General features: G+C 41.4%; 1 protein-coding gene across 1 annotated transcript in view; it reads left to right on the top strand.

Annotated features, from left to right (window-relative positions):
* Positions 1 to 27,928, top strand: part of DNAH10 (dynein axonemal heavy chain 10) — a 5,879,077-nt gene that overhangs the window by 2,820,365 nt on the left and 3,030,784 nt on the right. The window contains exon 33 of the mRNA XM_044069759.1: positions 5,111 to 5,294. Coding sequence (XP_043925694.1) covers positions 5,111 to 5,294 — 184 coding nt within the window. The remainder of the gene's footprint in view (positions 1 to 5,110; positions 5,295 to 27,928) is intronic.

Below are 27,928 nucleotides of genomic sequence, written 5' to 3'. Positions count from 1 at the left end.
TTTGCAAGAATGAAAAAAAACACATCAGTTTTTCTTGTATCTTGCTCTTTTGACCTGAGTTTTCTTCTTTTTTTACATTGCAATTCCTATATTTCTTAAAAATAACAAGGAGAAAGAAAATAGAAGGAAAAACTATCAGTGGTACCTGTTTACTTTAGTATCTATATTACACTCAAAAATAACTGAAAAAACTTTATAGCACGCAAATTATATCATGCATTATAAAAAGGCTACTATTAAGAAAAACAAATTATTTTACTTACTTTTAACTATCCCCCTAACTATCCCCCCCAAAAAGTTCTTCCAAATACTAATGGCATGAAGTAGGATATATGCTTTATAGTCCCTTACAAGTTTAAAAAAGTAAAAAAAGTCCAGTATTTCCAGATTTTCTTTTTCTGGCATGTCTCACAAATATAACACATGCTTTGTAATCCCATATTTATTTGTAAAATTCTGAGTTGCTAATTTTATTCCTGTTGATCACCCATTTCCCAAATTGGATGATAGGGTTTGATCCCTTTTAGGCACCTCTTTTCTGAGGATGTGCTCAGGATTTTAAAGGAGGCAAGGAAACCTGCAACAAGAAAATCTTTTTTGTTGAAATGGAAAAGATATTCTCTCTGGTGTCATGCTCATAGTCAGGACCCTTTTCAGTGGGGGCCCTCTGGTTTTCTCTTATTTGTGTGAGTTGCTCCACCCTTGCTTGGCCTATGCTTCTGTTATGGCCCATTATCAGCTATTTCTACCTGTCTGCCCTTGAATCCTCTTTTGAATTCTCATTTTGAGGTCAAACAGTTTTGTAAAAGTGCCCTGCATCTTAGGCCCCCAAGGAAGCCTATTCCTCTTCCTCCTTGGGACCTTAATTTTGTTTTGGAAAAATTGAATCAGGCTCCTTTTGATCTTGCAGTTTCAGCTTCTCTGCAACACTATACCTAGAAGACTGTCTCATTGCTTGCTCTTACTTCTGCTTGGAAGGTTTCTGAGCTTCATGCCCTTATGACCATTCCTCCTTTTCTGTTTTTCACAGGGACAGGGTGTTTGTGCTAATTATTCTTTATCTCCAAGGTTTTTAATGCTTTGTCCTTGAATTAGCCATTGTAACTCTCTTCCTTTTTTCTTTCTCTTCAGTCTGCTAGTGAAAGTCTCCTGCATACTTTGGATTTGCACAGACTGCTCGGTATTATTTGAATAAAACTAAGGCCATTCTTAAGATTGAATAACTTTTTGTTTCCTTTCATCCCAGGACATTAGATGTGGCTATTTCTAAGCAAACCATCTCCTCCCAGATATCTAAGGCCATTTTCCTTTGTTATTCTTTTCATGGCAAGTGTTTGCCTACTTTAAGTAGTGCTCACTCTACTAGGGCTGTTGCCTCTTCTGGTGATTTCTTCAAGGGTTTGGACACCAATTCCATCCTTGAAGCTGCCACTTGGTCTTCAGTGCATACTGTTTCTAAGCATTATAAATTGGATATAGTCTCTAGGGCCAGAGAAGGTTTTGCTAATCCCATCCTGCATGGGTTTATTTAGGGCTCTTCCCAGCCTTCCACCTGCCATTCCTTTTCTTGAGCTTTTGTACCCTCCCTAAGGTGAAGAATACTGCAAAAGTGATATAGAAAAACTTAGTACAGTTGTGTAAAATCTTACCATAGCAATAGATGTCCTTATCTTCACTGTTGCAGTATTCAACCCCTCTCTCCATCCCCACTTTTTGGGGGGTTTGATTTGACTACCCTCCTGACTGAGGGTTCCCCTTTTCTATCTGCATTTTCTCTCTTTGGACGTGCATGGCATCATTTTGTCCTATGCAAGCTGTTCCCTAATGGGAAAATTCACTGGGTAAATATGTTCATACATTCTGCGTGGGGATCATACGTGTGACATACAATGCATACATGATCTAAAGGCTTTGGTATACTGACCGGATGTTAGGCTATCCTTGACAGGAGATCTCTAAGGTGAAGAATACTGCAACAGTGAAGAGAAGGACATTTATGATAAAATTTTATACAACTGTACTTTCTGTGCTTTACCCTTTACACTATCCACTACACCAAGAGTGTTCTTGAAGTGTCTAGCTCTAGTTATAACTCATTGCAGGACAGAGGGCACACACATTTTTCCACATTTAGATGACTTGCGTATCTTTGCAGAGTCTTTTTCAAAGTGTCAGGTATCTCTCTCTCTCTCTCTTGAGCGAGAGATGTCTTATACAAACTGGGATTCCAAAAGAACATTCATGAGTCTTTCTTGACTGCCTCACACAGGATTGTATGCCTGGGATGTCAACTAGACACCTCAGTTCAAAGATATTTTCTTCCACAGGAAGAACTAGATCTTTATTTAGATTTATTTATAAGGTTTTCCTCTCAGAATTTGGTTACTTCAAGGGAATAAATCAGGATTGTTGGTCTCATGGCATCTTTGATTTTCTTGATAAAGCTAGCAAGACTTCACATGAGAAGGATGGAGTGGTATCTGAAATCTCTTTGGTCCCAGCATCAACATCCTGTATTTATTTTTGAAATCACAGTGCTAGGGTTTGTTAGAGTAGAAATCTTTTGGTGGTTTTGTTAAATTCAGATCTTCCCTTCTCCCTCCCTGCTTCAAAGCAGTCAGTCACCACAGATGCTTTGGACTTTGCTTGGGGAACAGTTTCAGGAATGATAAAAGTGTAGTGTGTGCTGGACACCAGGGACAGATGCAAGCACATAAACATCAAGGAGATACTTGCCGTGATCAAGACACAACTATCTTGAGCCATCCTTGGTCCCTGGGACATCATCAAATGTTATTGACAATACCACAGTAATGTGGTACATCAGCAAACAATGAAGAACCAGGTTGTATCCCCTTTGCAGACTAGCCGTGTTAGCTTGGGATATAGCTTCATAGCACAGTCTCAGTCTATAGGCCTTCTACATTGCATCAGAGCAAAACTGTTCAGCAGACAAGCTGAGCAAGACCTGGGCAGCCCCTCTTGAATGGAAACTAGATCGGGGGGGTCTTCCAAGATTTGATCCATCTGTGGAGAGTTCCTCATGCTTATCTGTTTGCCTCCTCTCTGAACAATCAACTGGCAAAATTATTTTCTATGACTCCATGCAAGAAGCCAGGAAGACAGATGCCTTTTCTTTTCTTTGGACAGCAATGTTCTTATATTCCTTTCCAGGGTACTTCTGAAGATTCAGTACAGGTTCCCCATGATCATTGTGGTGATTCAATTCTTGACCATGCAACTGTGGTTTCCCCTTCTGTTGGAAATAGGAGCATTTACCACAAGCTTCTTCACATACTGAATCTACTCACATAAGAACAGGGGTGTTTGCTATACCTCTACATCAATCATCTTCAAATGGCTGCCTGGATGAAAGGTTTTTAATTCCTTTTAGATACTTTTTTTCTGAGGACTTGCAATGGGTAGTAATGGAAGCAAGAAAGTCTGGTACTAGAAAATCATGCAGTAAATGGAAGAGGTTCTCTAGTTGGTGCCAACATCGTATCCAGCACCCATTCAGGATAGTTGTTCTCTAGTTTTATAATGTGTGTGTGTGAATTACTATCCTATGATCTTTCTTATTCCTCTGTCAAGGTTCTTTTATTGGCTAATTGAGCATGTTTGCCCATGGATTCTCCTCTTTCAATGCAGCCTCATGTCAAAACACTCTTGAAAGGGATTTGCATAAGATGCCCCCAAGAAAACCAAGGGCTCCTCCTTGGGATTTAAATTTTGTGTTAGAGAAGCCAACACTTGATTGATTTAAATTAGCTAAGCTGGCTGATTTGAAGTTATTAACATGGCAAACAATTTTACTTATTGCTCTGACCTCTGCAAGAAGGGTGAGTTGCAAGCTCTTATGGTGTGTCAAACCTATCTCATTTTCCATATGGACAGGGATTCTTTGAGAAGTAATCATTCTTTTATGCTTAAAGTAGTATCTGAGTTTACTTTAAGCCAAACTGTACATCTGACTATTCTTTCCTGAACCTAGAAATGAAGAAGAAAGGATTGTTAGAACTAAATCTTTTAGATCTTCAGATCAGTAGTTCATTTCTTGTGAAAGTAAGCAGAAAACAACTTGTGTAAAAGCAGACTATTTCTAAATGGCTGTCTAAGGCTATTAGCTTTTGTTATACTCACCATAACAAATTTCAAGCAGGGTCAAGGCCCACTCTACCAGGGCATTGTCTTTATCTCTGGCTTTTTGGACAGGTTTGGATTCTTGAAATATTCTAGAAACTGCTACTTGGTCCTCTGTACATACTTTTACAAAACACCACAAGCTTGATTCCTTCTCTAGGTCCAGATCAAGCTTTGATAGAACAATTCTCCAGGGACTCCTGGACTCTTTTCCTTCTACATACCAAATGTAGTTAGCTATTGTAGTCTACATATATAGCTAAGGCTAGTGCATCAGTGAGCAGTATGACAAACATTGTACAGTTGTGCAAGTTGAACTTACCATAACAGTAGATGTTCAAATGATCACTGCTGCAGTAGCTGTTCCATCCCTCCATTCCACTTTCTTTTTTGCTATGTTTTTTATGCCAGGGTGTGGACATTTATTTTTGTTGTTGTTCGTAGCATTGGCTTTTTTGGGGTCAGCCACCCTCTCTCTGCTGGCAGGAAAACTCTAAAGAGCTTTGTGCCTAAACTAGTCTTTTTCTCAATGCAACTCAAGCTGCTTGAAAGTTTGGGCACATAAGACAAGGCCTGATGCTTTGGAAGCTGGCAGGATTTATATGCTTAGCAGGATATAACCCATGTACCTAGGGCTACTGCAACAATGATAATTTGAACCTGTACAGTTCAACTTACACACCTGTACTTTACTAATGATTTTATCCATGTCAAAATGTGAAGGGCTTTGTATGGCTTTCTTAATAGGTAGGCCTCCTGTTGTTGAAGCATTTTAATGTTTTTGCCTCACACTTAATGTATATACAACTATTTTAAGAAGTAGGTCAGAATGCATGCTTTAATTTTAAGGCTCAAAGTAACTTGTGAATATCTTTGACAGCTGAACTGAGGTCTAAAAAAGTACTGCATAATTTGAAATGTGATCTGTTTCTCTAAAGCTGACCCTTTTCATCATTCTTTTTTGAAGCATTATGGATGCCCGTGAATTTGAATGGGAAAGCCAGCTTCGTTTTTACTGGGATCGAGAACCAGATGAGCTTTATGTTCGACAGTGTACTGGTACATTTGCTTATGGATATGAATACATGGGCTTGAATGGACGTTTGGTTATCACTCCCCTTACAGACCGTATATATTTGACACTCACTCAGGTAAGCTGTGAAACTCGTAAAGTATGGGAGATTGTAATAGCATACTACAGACAAGTTCCATTTACTCTCAAAATTGCTTTAGTAATCAAGTATCATGACTTTAAATGTGATTGAATACTTGTCTTAATATTAATATAGGTGGGATGTAAATGATTAAGCCAAAACATTAACCTGAATATGTTTTTTGTATATATTTGTTTTAAAAATATAAAAAGTCATACAAGCATAGATAAGCAAACTATAAAGACATTCTCAGACTTAAATGGACATGAAAGTAACACATTAAGTAAATGTAAATAGTCATGCATTCTCTTATATGGACAAGAGATAAAAATAGAAACACATGTTTGGATGAGCAAAAGGAAAATGTATTGGGACTTCTGGTATGCTGCACACCTAACTGATAGCAAGAAAATGCCCTCTCCCTCCCAAGAAGTTCAAAAAGTAAACTTGACATAAAGCTCTTCGTGATAACCTCATCCATAAGCCCCTTTAAGTCATCAGGAAACAGTATCTCTCTGCAAAAAAGAATAAAGCAAGTACTAGGGGTAAGAAGGGGAGGTGGGAACAACACCAGAATGCTTCGTTAGTGAAAAGAAAATGAAAATGAATGCATGACAGCAGACAGATAAAAAAAATGACTGTTGTCAGTCAGAAATGGATGGAATGCATGCCAAGGTCCTCAAAATAAGTGACTGTCTTATAGACTATATAAAAAAATCAGATAAAAGATTTGAGGAAGTTAAACCAGCCCTTTCAAAACAGGTGGATGAGATATAAACCCTGATGGAGAAGGATATGAGATTCAGGATAAGTGAACTCTAGGCAGTCCATGAAGAAATAAAATTAAAAAATTAGGAAATGGAGGATCATGAAAGACATAAGAACTTGAAAATAATAAATGTGATAGAAGGACTGGAGGCAAGAGACTGTAAACAGTATGTGATCGATCTCCTGAGCAAGTGGACTGATTTAGCCTTGGAAAATGTGTTAACAGAGAGTTCATTCAGTGGCAAAGCATGTGTTGAATTTTTCCAAGACTGGTAGTAGCTGAAATCCAAAACTATCAGTGGAAAGAAGAGCTGCTAAGCTTACTGTGGAATTTGGGGAAAAGTTTAACAGTAGGGGACCAAAGAGTGTTTATCGATCATGACTGTTTGTTTTTTTGGGCATGAGGTTACAGAGAGACAACTTTACCTTGTACTTCAATTAGGGCAGGAATCTTAACTTGACATTCAAACTTTTGCGTCCTGCCACAATGCACATTTTCTTTCCTCGTGTTCTGAAGTTATTGAACCTAGAATCTGCACGACGAGTTCTTCAGAAATACAGAATGGACAAATAGCAAGAAAGATCTGAGGATGGAGGCAACTTGGACATGGGAAGCAAAAATGCCACCACTGAAGATGGCCACTTAAGCCCTTCCCCATTTTTAAGAGGAAGATGTTAGATCACCAGAAAGAAATGGAGCAGAATTGTAGAAGAGTAGGTGAACATTTAAATGTGGAAGACTGACAAGGGCTGGAGGTGATGTCAGAGGAGGAGGACAGATAGCAATAAGTTCAGGAGAAATGAGTGATAGAGGCCAGTCCCTAGGCAAATTTAAAAAGAGAAATAGCCAAAAAACAAATAAAAAAGAGAAATGGCAGGAGGAACCAACCAGAAAAGTTCACCAATCCAACAAAATAGCGTACAAAACTTTTAATGACCGCTTTCATCAAAATACTTCATCAGAATACATTCATTCAAAAAACCAATGCTCTTAAATACATATTAAAGGACCAATTAACAATGTAGTAAACAATTAATTGACTAATTAAAAAAATTTTTAAAGTCACAATCCTATTTCTTAAAAAAGTAAGACAAATCACTATGCTTATTGATGGATAATTTACGATACTTTAAGAAACATTTCACATTTATTGTTTCATTCAGACCGGGAGGCTTGTCTGATGATAACTTAATCTGCCATAATGTCTCTCTTTGTTCCAAGTAATTTTTAAAATCTCCAACCCTCATATCTTGTTTACAAACTTCTAACACAGAAAAAACAAATTTCTTAAAACTGGAACAAACATTAGAATGTTTAAATAATGCATTGTTCTGATCTTCACTTTTTATACTATATAGATGTTCCTTAATACGTGTCACCAACCTTCTAGTGGTCATTCCCACATAAAAAGCCGGACAGGAAGTGCACAATGCAATATAAACTACACCTTCGGTATTACAGGTAATATATCCAGGTACCTCCAAGGTTCTATCTATCGTGGCAACAGAAATAAAAGAACCCATAGAAATATATCTACAAATTTTGCATTTGTAACAACAAAACATACCTTTCTTAGTGGTGGTAAATTGGTTAGTAGATGAACTATTACACTCAAGTAACTTTTTAATGTTATAGTTGTTCCGAAATACAAAATGTGTTTTTTTGCCGGTTACCTGAACAATATCAGAGTTCCCCTGAATAACCCTCCAGTTTTTTTCTAGGGTAGATTTAATACGGTTGCTGTCAGCACTCATTTCTAGTGAACAAACCAAGCCAAAATCAGTTGTACTTGGACCAGAATTATGATAAACCATATTGTTGTTTGATTTATTTAAAATAGCTGGATAGTGAGTTAAATGTTTATCAAAAATTTCATTTCCACTGTCTATTAATAAAGACTCCTCGTATCCTCTATGTAAAAATAGCGAAGCTATAAAAATAAACTCTTGTATTAAGTCCTCTTTCTTACTTGTCATACGGCTGGCTCTGATGTACTGGCCTCTGGGTATATTTTTAATAATATGTTTTGGGTGACTACTTCGATAATGTAGGTAACCATTTGTAAAAGTGTGTTTACGAAAAATCTTACTGTGAAATCTGTTTTCAGCATAGTCCCACCAAAAACAAATATCTAAAAAGCTAACTACCAGTCCACTGTTACCCTTAGTAAATTTTAACTAGCTAGACAAAGAATTTATCTCAGTAACAAAACCTTATCATTAGGTATCATTAGATAATGGCCAGGTTAGTGACGCACTGGAATCTGAGCGACTTGACCCCTGTGTTGTGGAGTGTTCTGGTAACAAAAGTAAAGAAAAAAACAGTAATAATAGATCTACCACTGCAAGTAAAGAGTTTTTCCCCAACAAAAAGTACCAGGGTAGTAATAATAAAACTACAGTGTTAACTCGTAGTCGGACTTTTTTGGGGTCCAACTCGTCGGAGGACGAAATTTAGTGGAACCTTTAGATTGTTTTGGGGTGTTAAATTTAACTAATCACTCTTTTAGTGATACTGAGTTGAATGTCTTAAAATTTGGTTTGAAATTTGTACCATATAATAGAGCAAGTTACAGCAGAACAGTTGTGGACATTAAAAAATACACCAGAAAGTTAAATTTAACTTATTTAATGCATGATTTACCACGTACCAACAGGGGGTTAATTAAGCCTTCATGTTATACCCCAAGGTTACATCACACCATAAAGGTATTTGAGGAACTATGTATTGCTGATGTTGGCAAGTTGTTTAACACTAGATGTGGTTCACAAGACAATTTAACTATTACAGAGAGGAAAGCGTTAGAAAATCTTAAAAGTTTAACAGGGCAATACAGGTTTATGAAAAGTGACAAGGGTTCAAACATTGTTATTATGGAACAGGAAACATATAATGTTAATATGTTACATATTTTGGAGAACATAAACGAGTATAAAGAAGTGACTTTATTTGATATTCACAGATCATTTTGTTTTATTAATTACCATCTTTACGAAGCTTTAATGTCAGGTGATATCAATGTTGAACTATACAATTTTTGTGTAGTTGAGTACCCCAAAATAGGGGTCATTTTTGGAATCCCTAAAACACATAAACAGTTAGTCAATCCTCCTTTTCGACCAATAGTTTCTGCACCACACTCCATCACTGAGGGAATTTCATTAGTGTTAGACGCTACGTTGGGGCCACTTTTAACTGACAATCCATCTTATGTTAGGGATTCCTGGCATTTTTTGGAGAAGCTGAGGAATTTTCATGATAGTGGGATTTTTAACCCAAAAAAACACATCATTTTTACGTTAGATGTTGTATCATTATACACCTGCATCCCACATGATGAAGGTGTGGAAGCTGTTCGTAGTTATTTGGTAAAAAGAGATGTTTTTTCTATCAGTGCAATATCTACAATTTGTAGGCTATTAGAGATTGTTTTAGAAAACAATTTCTTCTTGTTTAAAAACCAATACTACAAACAAATTAGAGGGGTAGCTATGGGTTCTCCGGCTGCCCCTGCATATGCTAACGTAGTTATGGCATGGTGGAAACTTGAATGTATTCCCATCTTAAATAAAAAATTCCACATTGAATTTTACTGCAGGTTCATTGATGATTTAATTTTTATTGTTGAAGGTAATGACCGTACAGTGGAAGATTTTGTTACTGAGATAAATTCTTTGTCTAGCTATTTAAAATTTACTAAGGGTAACAGTGGACTGGTAGTTAGCTTTTTAGATATTTGTTTTTGGTGGGACTATGCTGAAAACAGATTTCACAGTAAGATTTTTCGTAAACACACTTTTACAAATGGTTACCTACATTATCGAAGTAGTCACCCAAAACATATTATTAAAAATATACCCAGAGGCCAGTACATCAGAGCCAGCCGTATGACAAGTAAGAAAGAGGACTTAATACAAGAGTTTATTTTTATAGCTTTGCTATTTTTACATAGAGAATATGAGGAGTCTTTATTAATAGACAGTGGAAATTAAATTTTTGATAAACATTTAACTCACTATCCAGCTATTTTAAATAAATCAAACAACAATATGGTTTATCATAATTCTGGTCCAAGTACAACTGATTTTGGCTTGGTTTGTTCACTAGAAATTAGTGCTGACAGCAACCGTATTAAATCTACCCTAGAAAAAAACTGGAGGGTTATTCAGGGGAACTCTGATATTGTTCAGGTAACCGGCAAAAAAACAAATTTTGTATTTTGGAACAACTATAACATTAAAAAGTTACTTGAGTGTAATAGTTCATCTACTAACCAGTTTACCACCACTAAGAAAGGTATGTTTTGTTGTTACAAATGCAAAATTTGTAGATATATTTCTACGGGTTCTTTTATTTCTGTTGCCACGATAGATAGAACCTTGGAGGTACCTGGATATATTACCTGTAATACCAAAGGTGTAGTTTACATTGCATTGTGCACTTCCTGTCCGGCTTTTTATGTGGGAATGACCACTAGAAGGTTGGTGACACGTATTAAGGAACATCTATATAGTATAAAAAGTGAAGATCAGAACAATGCATTATTTAAACATTCTAATGTTTGTTCCAGTTTTAAGAAATTTGTTTTTTCTGTGTTAGAAGTTTGTAAACAAGATATGAGGGTTGGAGATTTTAAAAATTACTTGGAACAAAGAGAGACATTATGGCAGATTAAGTTATCATCAGACAAGCCTCCCGGTCTGAATGAAACAATAAATGTGAAATGTTTCTTAAAGTATCGTAAATTATCCATCAATAAGCATAGTGATTTGTCTTTCTTTTTTAAGAAATAGGATTGTGACTTTAAAAATTTTTTTAATTAGTCAATTAATTGTTTACTACATTGTTAATTGGTCCTTTAATATGTATTTAAGAGCATTGTTTTTTGAATGAATGTATTCTGATGAAGTCTTTTGATGAAAGCGGTCATTAAAAGTTTTGTACGCTATTTTGTTGGATTGGTGAACTTTTCTGGTTGGTTCCTCCTGCCATTTCCCTAGGCAAAGTTATTGAAAGTCATATGAAAGACCAGTGTATGATTGAACTTTGTGATTTATTGGGTCATCCCTGACAGGCTAATTTCATAATAAATGAAATGGAGAAGGAGAGCCATGGAGGGGGTTCACTTTCCTCTGCAAGGACAATGTCAGTATTTGAAATAGACTAGAATATGATTTTATACCATATTATTATATTAATGACTGTGAATTAAAGAAAGTTGTTTATTGCACAAATAAGCACATGCTGTATGCTAAGAATGCATTAATGTACTCAACTAAAACCATAGGGTGACGATGCATGCAATGGGGTTTAACCTGGGCAAAAGGAGGTTGAAAAAGGGGAGGGGAAAACTTTTTGTAGTCTGTTATTCGACATTTAAGGAGGAGGCAATATACAAATTACATCTGGCACGGTAGTACTCAGCGTCCAAAGCAGCAAAAATGAAAGTTTACCAACAGCTGATAAAGAGAAACAAAATGTCCCAGCACAGGCAGTACCCCAACAGAGGAAATGACAAGTACCTGTGAAGGCACCCATGTGTGTTGTAGAGAGAGGGCACAAGGAAGGGAAATCTTAAGAGACATTCAGAGATGGAACAAACACAGAGACAGTGACACTCTTGGAATATTAATGTGAAAGGCAGCTTGTCTGGGATGGGACTAGTAAGGCAAAAGGGGAAGTGGGTACAAGTAAAATACAAAGTGGTATGTGAACATTGGGGGGGGTGGAAGAGGCATATAACACATGGACGATAAGGAGGACCACCAGGGGACAAAAATAGGTGCCTGAGATAAGCAGTGGTTCAAATGATGATAGAGGAAGTAAGAATGGGGGATGAGCAGGGATAGGTTGTGCATATAGTTCTAATTACTGAATATTTTATTGCAATGTTCAGTATAAAAGTAGAGCAGTCATGAAGATATGACACAGGGATGTGAAAACAAGTTGCAATTTGGAGTGAACTAAGGAAAGTAGAGAAATTACAAGAAGTGCTGGAAATAACACCTTATTATTCAAATGGTTATTAAGTTACTAACATGGAAAGTGAGTGGCCTCATTGATGGGACAAGGAGAGCTAAAACAGAAGACTATGTAAAACTGGCAAAAACAATCTTATAATGATTCGGAAGGCCCACCTAGACAAACAGGAAAAAGAAGACTTAATGAAGACCATCCAAATCTAAGAATTTTACTCAAAAGCATACCACATCAGGAAAAGAAGAGATTATGATGCTAGTGAACTTGGGAGACGTTTTAGAAATTTATGAGATTAAAGCAGATAGCTGGGAAGATTAATACTGTTAATGGGATATTGGGATAGCAATAGTATTACAATGGGGAATGTATGCACCCCGACAAGGACACATAGAGATGAGTTTAGGAAGATGCTGTGTAAGTGCTAGATGTTCACCAAGGAATTACATTGATAGCTAGTGACTGGAATGTAGTAATTCATAGGACAGATGTGACTGCAGGGTCCAGATCCACAAACATAAACAGGAAGAGCAACTCCTAAGGAGATTTTGTAAAGTTTATGGATGGGTGGATGGATTGTTAGATACAGGGAAGTTATGGGATCGAAGTAGGAGCTATTACCTCCAAAGAAATAGCTCTGAATCTCATTGAAAGGAAACTATGTTTAAATTAGAAGAGGATCTGTGGGAGTAATGATATGTGGAGGCTTGTATTAAATTACAAAATAGTGAGGAAAGTGGAGATTACTGGGGAAAGTCTTAAGAAAAAACATCAGAGGCTACTCTATGGAGGAAAGACAGAGTTTGGTAGAAATTCAAGCTAACCAAATTAGTATATTCACACGTTCTACAACACAACCCTTTTGCTCAACGTTTTCTGGAATTCATAAATTTCAATGCCTCGTATCAACTTATCCACACCCCCACCAGGGGCAGCAATATCCTAGACCTGGTCATTACCAACATGGGCAACTGGTGTTCTACACCAGAGGTCAATTCCTTGTTGGTCAGATCCGACCACAAGCTAATCACCCTAGACATCCACATCCCTCCCCCACCCCACCCCCATTAGGGAAACCACCGTAAAAAATTTCTTCAAAGCCAACTTCACACTTCTTAAGACAGAATTGGCAAACTTCACGACACCCATGCAGATGGACTATAGAGATACGACTGCTGAATCCTACACAAATGCACTTTATAAGAACTTACATGAGTGCATGGATCCCTAACAGAACCAAGATGCTATCTTCCAACAAAAGGAAGCCATCTGGTGGTCCCCCTGCCATAAACAAACTCTACAACAGAAGAAAGAAACTGTTGCAAAAAAGAGTAAAATCCCATGATTGGAGGAACTCCCTGGTCAGCCTCAGTAAAAAGCTGAGATCCCTCATAAAATCCACCAAAGCTAGTTACGAAAACAAAATCGGCACTGATTCTAAAGACAACCACAAAGCATTCTATAGCTATGTCAAGAATCTCAATGGCAACACTCAGACCTGCTCTGAGTTACAGCACAATGGCAGTAAATATACAGAAACAACTGATATTGCCAACATCCTGGCAGATAGGTTCAGTGCTAACTTTACCCCTCTCTCACTCCCTAAAGGGCCCATCTCTACACCGGAAGAATGCAAAGTTCCTGTAATCATGGTTCCACAGGTAAAAAACACACTCTCCAAAGCCAAGAACACAGCATTCACAGGACCTGACAACATCCCAGGCTGCGTCCTACATGAACAACAGAGAATGAACTGGCACCCCACCTAAGTACCATGTTCAATCATAGCCTCACCTCAGGCTTTGTGCCTACTGAATGGTGCACAGCGACGGTTATCCCACTCCACAAAGGGGGAGCCGCCACAGACCCTGGGAACTACCGCCCCATTAGCCTGACGAGCCTGGTCTGCAAGTCTATGGAACGTATCATCATGGAACTTATACACAATGACATTGGTAACCTCCAAACTCTGGACCCCACCCAGTTGTGGTTTGTAAAAGGCAGATCATATCTCCTAAACCTGATAGACTTCTTTGAAGCAGTCACCAAAGCTGTAGATGAGGGTAAGATGGTTCACACAGCCTATCTTGATGTAGCCAAGGCTTTCAACACTATCCTCCACTCTGGAATTAAAGATAAACTCACTAAATTAGGTATAAATCCCTATGTCACAAGATGGGTTGCCAACTGGCTCACTGACAGAACCCACACTATGAAAGTAACAGACTCTAAATCCAACATCAGACCAGTGACAAGTGGAGTACCACAGGTTTCAGTCCTGGGTCCTCTCCTGTTTGGTATCTACTTCTTAGAAGTACAGGCTAACACAGAAGGTCTTTGGCTAATGAAGTTCGCAGATGACTGCACTAGGAGCCATAATCGGAATTCCTAACTATGTGGTTATTAGGGTTGCCAACTGTCCAGTTTTTGACCAGACTGTCCAGTTTTCTAACAAATTGTCCAGTTACAAATTTAATTCAAAACTGGACACGTGTGAAGTCCAGGTTTTGTGCCACAATTTGTTTTTAGTATTGACGACTGACTGATTACTGCGCTACAACACTCCAGTGAATGATGCATAACATTACTCTGGTTTAATTACATTAATTGGCTCCTGTCTAAAAACAAGAGCAGATCTGCATACTCACCCTTTCTTCTTTGATTCAATATAAAACAATAGCATTATAAATCTCATTCACCTTATGGCAGTATAAACATCACATTAGCCGCCACCCACTCCATGCCTACATGCCTAGGTTTTTTGCGCATACATGCTCAGTATAAGACAAGTGATGTCAGATGGGGTCACAGTTTGAATGTGTAGAAGCTAGCAGAAAAATAATATGAAGCATAATACAGATGCTGCTTCTTACCTATATAATTAATCATTAGAAGCCAAAAAAGAAAAGAAAGACTCAACCTGGACTGACTTTGGATTCTCCTGGACTGTATTAATATAGCTGTCAGGGTCAGGGATAGGTTCAAAGATGCATAGGCACTGCTGCGATTTGGATATTAGCATTGACAATCCCTCCTAAAACTTGATTTTTACTGTGGTTCGTTGAAGGTTGTGCGTCAGGGCTGGCAACTTGACACGTAAAAACCTACTGCCAATCATTAGCGGTCCGGAGTTCTGCTGTGGCGACCCCTAACTGGGAAAAGCTGAAAGACACAACAACTGTGGTTTACTTCAGTCTGCAAATAATGGTGTCCGCTATAATTATACATGTTCTTTTTTACTTTAATCGGCATACTCTTTTTCTTTCGATGTTCTAAATTAATACTGCAACAGTAGTTAAAACTCTTCCCAATTTGAGACTTTCTCCTTATTTGCACTTTGCTTTCTACCTAATTTTGGATGTCAGAGGTTGACAACTATGCCTATAGGGTGTTCGTGTCAGACACTACAGTGCTACGTCACATGTAAACAGTAGTGGAAAGTCCTACTGCCAAATCTGTGCTATTGGATGTAAAGCTTTGACTTTGCTCTTGTTCGTTTGGAGTGTCTTGCTCGTAGGAGGTTCCAGGACCTACTGAGGAAAATGATGCACTCTTTCCGGAGGAAACCGGTCCTTTATTATAGAGAAGACAGTCAGTAGGAATACAGTGGATTTTTGTGTTACGTTGTTATAGTCGAGTGCGGAAAAGTGAAAAGCATTAATTGATTGCCCCATCCCAACTCTCTGTTATTTTGCTTATTATCTAATTACTTTTCAAGAGTGAAAGTGTAGATTGAAATTTCTTTACAGAACTGTGCATGGCAGTGATACAGATTTAATGAATGTATCAATGGAGTTTAAGTAAATATTGCATAAGCGAAGCATCCATATATGGGTTTAATGCTTTTGGGTGTAAAATATAAATACTTTTGAAAATAATAGTATAATAATAATCTTAAGAAGCAGTGAAAGCTACAAGGGTTAATGACAGTCGATGTGTATAATTTTGGGTTTGATGCTTTAATCTTTACTTTTGTATTGAACTTAAATAAAACCTGTACCACCAACAGGTTAGTAAATGTCATTTAAATGAACATGTGCATTGTGATTTGTCGGTTACTACTTTACTCAGATTCTCCAAGTCTAGTAGTTACGTTGTTTTTTGAAAAAAAAGTGGCAGAGTGTTGAAATGTATTATTATTTATTATTTAATGCATGATTTTTGTGGTCGCACTTCGATAAAAAATTATGCTTCGTATAATTATAAGTGAGCAAAACAATAAACTGTAGTCCGTATCACATCGATAAAAAATTATGCTTCGTATAATTATAAGTGAGCAAAACAATAAACTGTAGTCCGTATGACATGAATCTAGCCCGTAGCTCTCAGCCAATCAAGGACAAATTCAGATACAATCAGGGACAATCATCCGGAACAGAAAAAGAGGGCATTCCCATCAGCTGATGACACTGTGATGTCACAAAATGGGTGGAGCATGGATGGGAGAGGGGGTGGGAATGGGTGCAGTTATGGGTGATGCGAGAGGTGTGACCTTAGTTTGGTTTTAGCCACAAAGAAAGCTGGTAACCCTAGTGGGCATCCTACAAAAGGGCCTCACTGAGACAGATGCCTGGTGTCAAAGCCATGGCCTCAAGCTCGATGCCAAAAAGTGCATTGTCATCCCTTTTGGTAAAAACTCTGTACCCATGTACTACCACATAGGCAGTAGTCTACTTAACACTGAAAGTGTGATAAGAGACCTTGGACACAGGTGGACAGTAGTCTCTCCTTTGATAATCACATCATCACAGTAGTCAGGAAATCCTTCTAGTTGGCACACCTCATCAGAAGAGATTTTTCATCCAGGAAAAAAGAGGTCATTGTTCCCCTCTACTCGTCACTCATTAGACCCATTATAGAGTACAATGCCCCTTTTGGTATGTACCTCACAAGACATCTACAACAACTAGAAAGGCTGCAGAAATACCTCACAAAGAGGATTACCGGCCTCAAACAGATGCACTATGCAGACCGTCTCAAAAAAACTCCAGCTTTACTCTGTCACATATCACCTACTCAAAGGCGATCTCTGCCTAACATACAAAGGTATGTCAGACCCAGAGCTGTTGGACATGCTGCACGTAAAGAAATCCCAATCTCTCCAAGCTACATGCTCTAGGGACCTAAACCTTGTCACCACAATAAACAGAACATGCTGAAGGGATAGATTCCTGTCCCAGAGACTTCCCATACTCTGGAACAAACTACCTATCTATATCAAACAAAGGTCCTCATTAGCACTCTTCAAGAAAAATGTTGATGATTGGATGGGAGATAGGAAATTCACCCCGGGGATTACTTCTGTGGCTATGCTTGACAGGGACACAGGAAAATAATTTTCTTGGGTGGAGAAAGCTAGGGTACCTTTTTGACTAGGCTTATATAGGCCCTAGGGCCAATAGCCTAGTACCTACCTATGAACGTATAAGTCTCAACAGAAAGAGAAATATGCTATCCAATTGGGGATTGAAGAATGCTAATGTATATACTTCTATGAGCAGAAAAGGAAAACTGGATCACAATGACTTGGAGAGAAATTCAGGAAAGATTTAAATTAGTCTGTAACAAGTGCTTACAGTACAGCACTAGAGATATTGAGAATGCATGACAATAGAATTAAAAAAAAAAAACGAGAAACCACAGGTAGTTCAGGTGTCAATAGAGAAAAAGAGCACTAGGAGCAAGAAAGGAAAAGTTAGTTGACTTTAAAAAAAGTCTTGATGGAAAAAATAGGAGCTAAGAACTAAGTTTAGGAGAGAAAAGCCCCTGGGAGAGGAAGATCTAGATTCTAAATGGAAGGAAGTCTGTAAATGTAATGCAGTAAAACTGTACGTTTGGATGGAAATGTCTATATAAATACGTTAATACACCATATAGATTGAATAAAATGTTTCCAGGGACAGACATTCAATGTGGAGGTGTAAAAAAAAAAAACAAGACCAGGTAAGATACTCGATATATAAATTCTGCGAATGAAGGGACTGAATAGCACCCTTTCTTTAATTTTATTTTACCTGATAAAAATGAAAATGAAGATCTCTTTTTGTCTCTCTCTTTTTTTTTCCTTGTTTTTACCATGGCTGAAAACCTATGGGTTTTAAAAAATGCACTTTCGTTGGGCGCAAGATACCTAATTCTGATGTCCACAGGGAATGCATGTAGTGTTTGGGATTAATCCACCTTGAAACTCCATGCTCCATTTCTGATGGCTTTAACACGAGGCCCTTGAGTGATCACTGCAAAAAGTTAGTTTTGAGAGGGTTACTTCCCTGTTCTGCTACATTATCTGCTGAATCTGTTTCACGGGCTTAAACACCCACCAAGAAACAAAAGTCTTTCTTGGAGACTAGGGAACTCGGAAAGCGGTCTCCCAATTGTTCTTCAAAACCAGGTCCAGCCTCAGAGCTGACAGCCAAAACTTAAAAAAAATTGGATCTGACCCCTTTGGATCCAAATTTGTAGCAATTAAACCTCCAAGAGCCCGATCTCGTCATTTATCTCTGGAGCACATTTCCTCATGGCTTCCTTCACTTTTTCCTCCAAGAGACACAAAGGAGGATGTCACTTTCCCTCGTCCAATATCAGGTCCTCCCAGAGCCTATCAGAAGCAGGTGTGGATAGGATGATAAGGGAGTTTCTCAGGGCTCAGATTCAGATGGGGGGCTGTTATTGATTCGGTGTCCCATTGGACTCACGAGCCTCCATCCTACTTTTCTGTCCCTTATTTTGACTTTTTTGATCTGTCCAATGATTTCAGAGTCCTTGGATCTAAGAATCCCAAGTGCTGATGTGTCGAATCCAGAAACAACTCTGTCTTACAGCCTCCCTGACTCATTCATGGCCATTCCCCCTAGAGCAGGATGAGCCTCAGAGCCAAAGCTTTGGTGCCAGATCTGGGGGGTGGATTAGATTCTGTGGTTATTGGAGCCATCCATTCCCTTCAGAGTTTTGGCACCGGACAGCCCAGCTCCAACTCTTCTTTCACAGCAGGAGCCCGGGCAGAGTCAGGGTTCAGCAGCACCTGGGGCTTCAACTCTAATGCATCTGGCTTCAGCTTCTCTTGGTCCTTCTGCCTTTGAGGTGGTGGAGAGGGTTTTCTGTCATCTGAGAGTCCAGTCTACTCATTTCTTTGGATCCTACCCCACTACCACCATTGGGTCTGAGTTCTGAGCCTCACCAGCCTATCCCGCAGGGACAGCTGGCCTGCTCAAGCATCCAGATGGCTCTTCTTCAGGAACTTCCTCTGTCTTCCAAGACCTCTACATATCATCCTATTGACAAGATCTCCTGGAAGAGGTTGTGCAGGAGGAGACACACAGTTTCCCCTACGAATCTCTCATGGAAGACACTAACTTTGATGAAGGGGAGGATTCCCCAAGGTCTCCACCAGAAGATGTCTCTTTTGGAGACGACATTGTAGAGGTCCTTAGCCAGAAGGGTGGATGGTCCTCCAACCCCCCTTTCCAGGAGGAGTGAGTGTTCCTTGAAGCCTTTGGGCCCAGCCCATTTTATGTTCTGTTGACCTTATAGATCTGGTGTCTCACTGGCCATGTAAAGAACTGGGTAACACAGAGCCTATTCCTTGATGCTCTGACAAATTTCTCAGCCCTCCTAAAAACAAGCTTTATTAGAGTAAGGAGTTCCTTTAGATGCCATGTCCGTGGTTGTGGCTACTTAAAAAGAGCTGGCGGAACAGAGCTGTTCTGTCCATAACCCTAACAGAGAGTCCAGACATTTATGCCTCAGTGATATTTGCTCTTTGGTTGCTGAATTATTTGGCATGCTTCACTAGATTGCAAAGAGATTTGATTAAAGAATTATCCAAATATCTTTCCGGGCCTGTGTCTGTGGAGGAACGCAAACAGCTATCCTCACAACTGGCCTCCCTTCAATCTGTTTCTAATGTGTTTGTAAGATTGATCTGTCATCAGCTGAAGGTACCACATGGGTGGTGGGTTCAAGCCTAGCCATTGGAGACATGCCTGGATGCGCTTATGCGATTTTGTGGAGCCCTTCAAGTCCTTGTTCATCAAAGCTTCCTTTGATTGATCTTCTTTATTTAACCTTACAGTTAAAGAAATTCTCTTCCTCAGTGGGCAAAATGGAAAGATCTTGTCTGCCATGGGAATATGTTTTTCTGCCCCACACAGATCTTTTTCCAGGAATCAGCAGGAGGTTGAAAGATGTGGTTTTCAGGACTCATGATAGGAAACTCCCCCCAGAGGCAGGGTAGAGTAGTTCTAATGGAAGATGCCATGCTTGTGGCAGAGGAGGTCCACAGAACCAAGGGTTTTGAGATATCTTCTCAGATAAACCCTTCCAGTGCTCCTGAAGGGGTGCCTGACTCCTGTTCTTTCAATGCAGTTGGGGTGCTTGTCTCTGCACCCAGAAGCCTGAGCATCAATCACATATGATTCTTGGGTGTTGAAATTATATCCAGAGGCTATTTCATTCCTGTTTTACAAATCCCAGCTTCCAGATGGAAGGGGCTCCCCAAAGTTCCACTCAGTCAGTAGGAGTTAGCAGTATTAGAAATTCAAAAGCTGCTAGACAAAACAGTCATCCAAGAGGTCTCTCCACACCAGAGAGTATTCAGAACTCACTGAAGGTTCTTTTTTAGTGCCAAAGAAGATAGGGGACCTGTGACCCATTATGAATCTCAGCAACCTCAGTCAGTTTGTAAAGAACTCTAAGTTCCGGATGGTCATGGTTCAGTCCATTCTGCCATTTCTATGAAAGGATGATTGGATGTGCTGTGTTGATCTGCAGGACATGTATTATTCCATCAAAATGAACAGATGCTCCTGAAGATATCTGTACTTTCAGCTGGGGGCTAGTCACTTCAGTTTAGAGCCCTGCCCTTTGGTCTCACCACAACCCCCAGAGTGTTCACCAAGTCTATGGCAGTGGTAGCAGCTCACTTGACACTGCTCAGATTCAAAGTGTTTCCATACCTAGACAACTGGTTCCTCACCACCTCAACCAGGCATCTCCTCAAAAAAGCCAGGGACTACCCGCACCAACTATGTCAGTCTTTAGGCATCACAAGCAACTATGCCAGGTCTCATCTACAACCTGTCCAAATCTAGGAATTCGTAGGCACCCATATGGACACCACCGGTTAACTAGCGTTTCTTCCATCAAATAGTGGACAGTCTATAAGATTCTTTGACACCCCTGTCTACCGGTAAAGCTGGTCTTCCAAGGTTTAGGTGCTATGGTGGCTGTTATAACCTTGGTCCTAATGGCTTGATTCTGTATGTATGTTCTTTAATGGACTTTAGCTGTTCATTGGTCAGTTTTTCAACATACACTGTCCCCACTGATAAAAAGCACTCTGGTTTGCAGAAATTACCTGCTTTCAGGTAATTTCAATCCACTGAAATTTGTCAGGGACGTTCCTTTGTCTTTCCACCCCCCAGTAGCCACAGTGACCATGGATGCCTCCCAGTTGGGGTGAGTGTGGCATTTCTTGTAATGGTTGGTCCAAGGCACGTGGTCCCTTGAAGAGACCAATTTGCATATCAGTATTCTGGAGATGAGGGTGGTCCTGCTAGCATTGCAGGCCGTTCAGGACTCCCTCCCTCCAGTATGATTGCTATCCAAACAGACAACATGTCCATGGTTTGGTACATCAGCAAACAGGGAGGAATCCAATCCTATCCTCTTGGTCGAGTAGCAGTGAGAGTGTGGCAGTGGGAAATCTCCTCCAACTGCTTTCTTATGGCAGTGCACCTTTTGGGGACATCCAACCTGCTAGGGGACAAACTCAGCTGGCCCATTCTGATACCTTATGAGTGGTGTTTCAATCAGTTAGTGGCAGAGAGGATTTTCTGTCGATGGGGTCAACCTTGCTGTAGTCTGTTTGCCTCTCCCCACAACAACAAGTGCAGCAGGTTCTTTGCCTTCACCCCACCCAGGGTAGACACTGAGAGATGCAATAATCTATGTCTGACCCTCTAGTTTCCTCTATGCTTATCCCCCCATACCTCTAATCCCCAAATTTCTACAGAAAGCACTTCAATTGAAGAGCAAGGTTATCCTCATTGCCCCTTTTTGGCTTTGCCAAGGGTGGATCCCCTTTCTTTGGTCTCAACTTCAATGTCCACCTTGTATACTGGACCCCAGTCCAGATATGATATCTCATCCCAAGGGGGTGTTACACCAGGACATTGCAGACCTGAAATTAATGGCATGCTTTGTCCAATTCCTCTAGTCATTAGACAGCTCAGGCTTTCCTCCCTAGTCCGTCAGATATTACTATCTTCCCAAAATGCCTCTACCAGGAAGATTTACAAGAGTAAATAGAAAAGGTGTCCGTGTTGGGCATATCAAAGAGAACTGGATCCCTTTACTCCCCCTGTTTCCACTGTCCTGGATTTCCTAGCATCTGATGTTAAGTTGTCAATCTCGCCTTCATTCTTGCTGGATGGGTTCGGAGCCGAACCTCGGCTCCGACTCGGCCAATACTAAAGCTCGAGAGCTAATTCCACCGGCTTGAGGCTCCCCTATATCCCACAATGCTAGGCGGTAACTATTCAGATCTCGTTTGCCGCTTAGCTGACGAGGTGCTTCTTCTACCGGCTCTGGCAGGTTAGTAAGTTTTCTAATTAGAAACTTCTATTTCAACCCCTAATTTTTTTCCTTTTACCATAGTTTTATTTGTAGTATTTCAGTAGTTTAGATTGGGTTCCCCTCTAGTGTCTAAAACCCCTTTTTATTCCCTTCTTAACTTTTAGGCCTTTGGCCTCTCCCTCTCCTTCCCCTAGTCCTTCAGTTTGACTGAATTTTTATATTTTGCTTAAGGGTGTGTTTGTGTGTTGTACTTGTGTTTTTTCACACTAAGTTACGATGTCTAAAGACTCCAAGGTCTCAGGCTTCAAGAAGTGTGATTCGTGCTGTCAGAAAATGTCTCTGACAAACGGTCACACTTCTTGTGTATATTGCCTGGGACCTTTGCACCTGCAGGACTCATGTGCTGTATGTCATGCATTCAGACCTAGAGTCCTGCAGGAACGCAAAAATAAATTGATTTTGCATGGCTTGTTAAAGCCTGAAGGCCCCCCGACTCAGTCTGTGTCGGGGAAGCCTTCTAAGACTTCCAGACCGTCGGCTCCAGTTTCTGAGCCGTCCCCTGGAAGCATTAGATCGGCTTTGACATCGGCTCCGGCTGGAGCCGATGTTTCCAAGTCTCATACTATCACCTCGGCTCCGGCTGGAGCCGAGGTTGACAAGACTCAGTCGGCTCTGATAGGCTTATCAGAGCCACCTGCTAAGAAGAGGTCTAGGTCCCCTTCCATCGGCTCCATACATTCGGCACCGTGATCTCCTCTTTTATCAGAACGGAGCCATAGGTCTCACTCCTCTCAGTCCTCCAGGCTATCCGACCATGATTTACAAAGGGTGGTGAGTAGACTTCTCAAGTCCGAGGCACTGGCCCAAATGCTGCATAGCCCTACTCAACAGTCAGCGGCTATTTCCATCCCTGATTTTATTCCTCCTCCGACTCCTTTGAGTTCGGAGCCGGGGCTCATCGGAGCCGTGGCTGTCGGTGCTTCGGAGCCGATACCTTCCCTTTTGGCTCCGTCGTCTGCTCCGATTTACTCATTGGAGGGATCTCGGTGCCGGGCTTTCCTCGTCGGCTCCGAGGGGGCGAGTGGCATCGGACCCTTGTCCGACCCCGTTCTCCCTCTCGGAGCTTCGGCGCTGGTGAGTTCGGCTCCGACATCGGCCTCAGAGCCGTCTCTGTTGGTGCTGGGGGGGTCCTTGTCTCCTCGGAGCGGGGACCTCCGGCCTTGCATGATAGGGGCACCTTTGAGGTCATGCGGAGCGTGCTAGACCCAGTGTCTACCCCACAGTCGGCTCTGTCAGCTCCTCCCTCTTCAGTGCCTGCGGTGATTTCTACCCATCTCCTTGTATCAGACCGCAGAGAGCCAGCTCCTCAGGTTTCCCCATTGGGAATTTCCTCCTCTTCCGAGGCTTCTCCTGATCTGGTAGGAGAACCCCCTCGGAAGAGACAGTGCAAGAGGAAGCACATTGACTCCCCTGAGTCTATCACCTCTGACACTGACTTGGAAGAATCTGAAGGTTCCCCTCGATCCCCCTCTGAGGATGTCTCCTTTGCTGACATCCTTGAAATCCTGAAACAGAGGGGGATCTGGCCCGCCCTTAACCCTTCAGAGGACGAGTCAGTTTACCTTGAGGCGTTTGGCTCTCGCCCTTCCACCTCCTGGGTGTCCCCTCCCTTTGACCCCCTTATGGAAGTGGTGGCAAGGAAGGCTTGGACGGCCCCTGATTACCCCAAGGAGGCCGTCAAAATTTATTACTGCCCCTAAGGACAAGGACTTTCTATCAAAAGGTGTCTCTGTTGATGCCATGGTGGTGGCCGCAGCCACTAAGAAGGAGTTAGCCGATCCTTCGGTACCTGTCCATCCTCCTAATAAGGAGTCTAGGACCATGGACAGGTACGGTAAGCGGATGTTTTCCTCAGCAACCTTCTCAATGCGGTCGCTGAACTATTTGTGTCACTTCACCCATCTCCAGAGAGATTTGCTCAAAGATATGGGTGAGGCTATACAGGATCCAACAGCTGAGGGGTTCCAAGACAAAATGAACTCACAGTTGGCAACCCTGAATTCGATTGTTAACTCCTCCATGCGGCTTATCTCATATGCTGCTGATGGGGCGAGTAGGGCCGCAGGCACAGGTGTAGCTTTACGATGTCACGCCTGGATGCGGCTTTGCAATTTTGCGGACCCTTTCAAGGCATCCTTCACCAATTCCCCCTTTGATGGCTCAACATTGTTTGGTCCTCAGGTGAAGGATACATTGACTAGGTGTGAGGTGGAAGGTAAGACTCTCTCTGCCGTGGGAGTCTGTTTTTCTACCCCTTCTAGACCTTATCCAAAAGGTCAAAGGGGAGGAAAAATGTGGTTCCGCAAGCCTCAGGGAGTCACATCTGACGCACAAGGTCGATTCCCCTCTAGAGGCAGAGGGGGGAATAACAATAGACGCTGCCCTAGAGGCAGAGGAGGTCCGCAAAACCAGGGTAGCAGAGAAACTTTCTCTGATAAACCCTTTCAGCATCCATGAGGAGCTGCTCGGCTGTCCACCTTCGGAGGCAGTTGGAGGAAGATTATCACTGTACCCAAAAGCCTGGCTTTCCCTCACCCAAGACAAATGGGTACAGTCAATCATATCCGAGGGTTACAAAATTCCCTTTATTCACACCCCTTCCCAACCCAAAGGATCCATTCCAGACGTTCCACCCAGTCTAAGGGAACAAGCAGCACTAGAAATATCAAAGCTGCTATGAAAAAGAGCTATCCAATCAGTCCCAGCAGACCAGCAAGGATCCGGAATCTACTCCAAATTCTTTTTGGTGCCAAAAAAAACAGGGGACTGGAGACCTATACTGGATCTCAGCAAGTTAAACAATTATATCAAAAAAACAAAATTCCGGATGGTCACGCTACAGTCCATTCTACCCTTCTTGGGTCAGGACAATTGGATGTGCTCGATAGACCTTCAGGATGCGTACTACCACATCAAAATACACAGACGCTCCAGGATGTTTCTCCGCTTCAGGCAGGGAGCCAGTCACTACCAGTTCAGAGCCCTGTCCTTTGGTCTCACTACAGCCCCCCGAGTGTTTACCAAATGCATGGCAGTGGTCGTGGCTCACTTGAGACGTCAAGGATTCCAGGTGTTTCCATATTTAGATGACTGGCTCCTTACTGCCACCACCAGACATCAACTGCTTCTAGCCAGAGACTTCACCATCCAAACTTGCCAAGCTCTAGGCATTTCAATAAATTTCGAAAAATCTGCCTTGTCGCCTTGTCAGTCTATTACCTTTATAGGCGCCACCTTAGACACACTCAATCTTTCCGCCAGACTTACAGAGCAAAGAGTGTTAGTTATCCGCAAACAGGTTTACCTTCTACTACAATGCAACAAGATCAAAGCCAGGGTAGTCTTGAAGGTATTAGGACTCATGGCAGCTACTATCACACTTCTCTCATTAGCTCGTTTCCACATGAGGATCCTACAGTGGATGCTGTTTACTCAATGGTCCTTCCAACAGCTCCCGATGTCTCACATCATATTAATAACTCAATCATGCAAGAATCACCTGTCTTGGTGGGTCACATCACCTCAAGTTCTCCAAGGCAGACCTTTCGTTCCTCCCCCCCCCAGTCGCCACGGTGACAACGGATGCCTCCCTGATCGGGCAGGGGGGGGCATTATCAGGGCAGGACAGTCCAGGGCATGTGGCAACCTTTCGAGTGCCACTTGCACATAAATGTCTTAGAGATGAGAGCAGTCCTTTTAGCGTTGCAAGCCCTTCAGCACTCTCTTCCCACGGGGACTATTGCAATTCAGACGGACAACATGTCCGTAGTGTGGTACATCAACAAACAGGGCAGAACCAGATCCTACCCCTTATGTCGAGAGGCACTCAGACTTTGGCAGTGGGCGATTTCTTCTCAGCATTTTGTGATAGCAACGCACATTCCCAGGAAGTCCAACATGATTGCGGACAAGTTGAGCAGGGCCATTCTGATGCCCCACGAGTGGTCTCTGAAGAAATCAGTGCTGGAAGAAGTCTTCAAAAGATGGGGCCAGCCTTGCTGCGATCTTTTTCCTACTCCCCAAAACAGCAAGTGTCACGACTTCTTCACTCTCTTCCCGTTACCAGGCCATCCCACCAGAGACGCGCTAGTCCACGATTGGCCCCAGGGACTTCTGTATGCTTTTCCCCCCTTTCCACTGATATCTCAATTAATTCAGAAAGCTATCACCTTGAGAGTTGCAAGGATCCTCATTGCCCCTTACTGGCCTCGACAGGTATGGTTTCCGTTCCTCCATCATTACCTATTGGAGCAGCCTTGGCATCTGGAGATGGTGCCAGATCTGTTGACCCACCAGTCGGGCCAGCTGCACCACTCCCTTCAGTCTCTCAAACTCACAGCGTGGTTTCTCCAATTCCTACCCTAGCCAGGCTTCCCTCAATCTCTCATTCGGTTCGGAACATCCTGATAGCCTCTCACAAATCTTCTACCAGGAAGATTTATAATAGTAAATGGAAACGTTTTTCCTTCTGGGCAGCATCAAAGAATATAGACCCCTTCAGTGTACCTATCCAGTCTATACTAGACTTCCTGGCAGAGCTCTTCCATTTAGGCTCTTCTTCATCTATCATTAGAGTACAACTAGCTGCCATATCTAATTTTCATGTAGGAGTCTCAGACTCCAGTATCATGTCCCATAAGCTCTGCAAAGCCTTTTTAAGAGGTATTTTTCTGCTCAAGCCCCCAATCAAAGATTCCCCCACCTCAATGGGACTTGAATTTGGTTCTGGCATCCTTGATCCTCCCCCCCCTTCGAACCAGCGGCTTCATGCCCTCTTAAGCTGCTCTCATGGAAAACACTTTTTCTAGTAGCCATAACTTCAGCTAGAAGGGTATCTGAACTTCATGCTCTGTGCGGTCGTCCCCCTTATTTAGTTTTCCACAAAGATAGGGTGTCCCTCCAGACTAATCCGTCCTTCCTGCCTAAAGTTTCCTCTGAGACAAATATGAACCAAATGATTGATCTCCCAGTATTTTTCCCTGACTATTCCAACAGGTCGGAACAAAAGTTACATTTTCTAGATGTTCACCGCCAACTTAGATATTATTTAGACAGAACTAAACAGTTCAGGAAATCTGATCAACTTTTCCTGTCTTATGCGGAAGGGAAATTGGGCCTTCCAGTTACTAAGTTGTCCCTCTCAAGATGGCTTACCTCTATAATTACCTTCATCTATGAAATCAGACATCAAAAACTGCCTTCAAGACCTAGAGCTCATTCAACTAGGGCATTAGCTACATCTGTAGCTTTT

Source organism: Protopterus annectens, chromosome 4.part0 (genome assembly GCF_019279795.1).
Source record: "Protopterus annectens isolate FY-2018-M chromosome 4.part0, PAN1.0, whole genome shotgun sequence".
NCBI lineage: Eukaryota > Metazoa > Chordata > Ceratodontiformes > Protopteridae > Protopterus > Protopterus annectens.
Note: the sequence above shows the minus strand (reverse complement) of the source record. Positions and strands in the feature narration are given on the sequence as shown.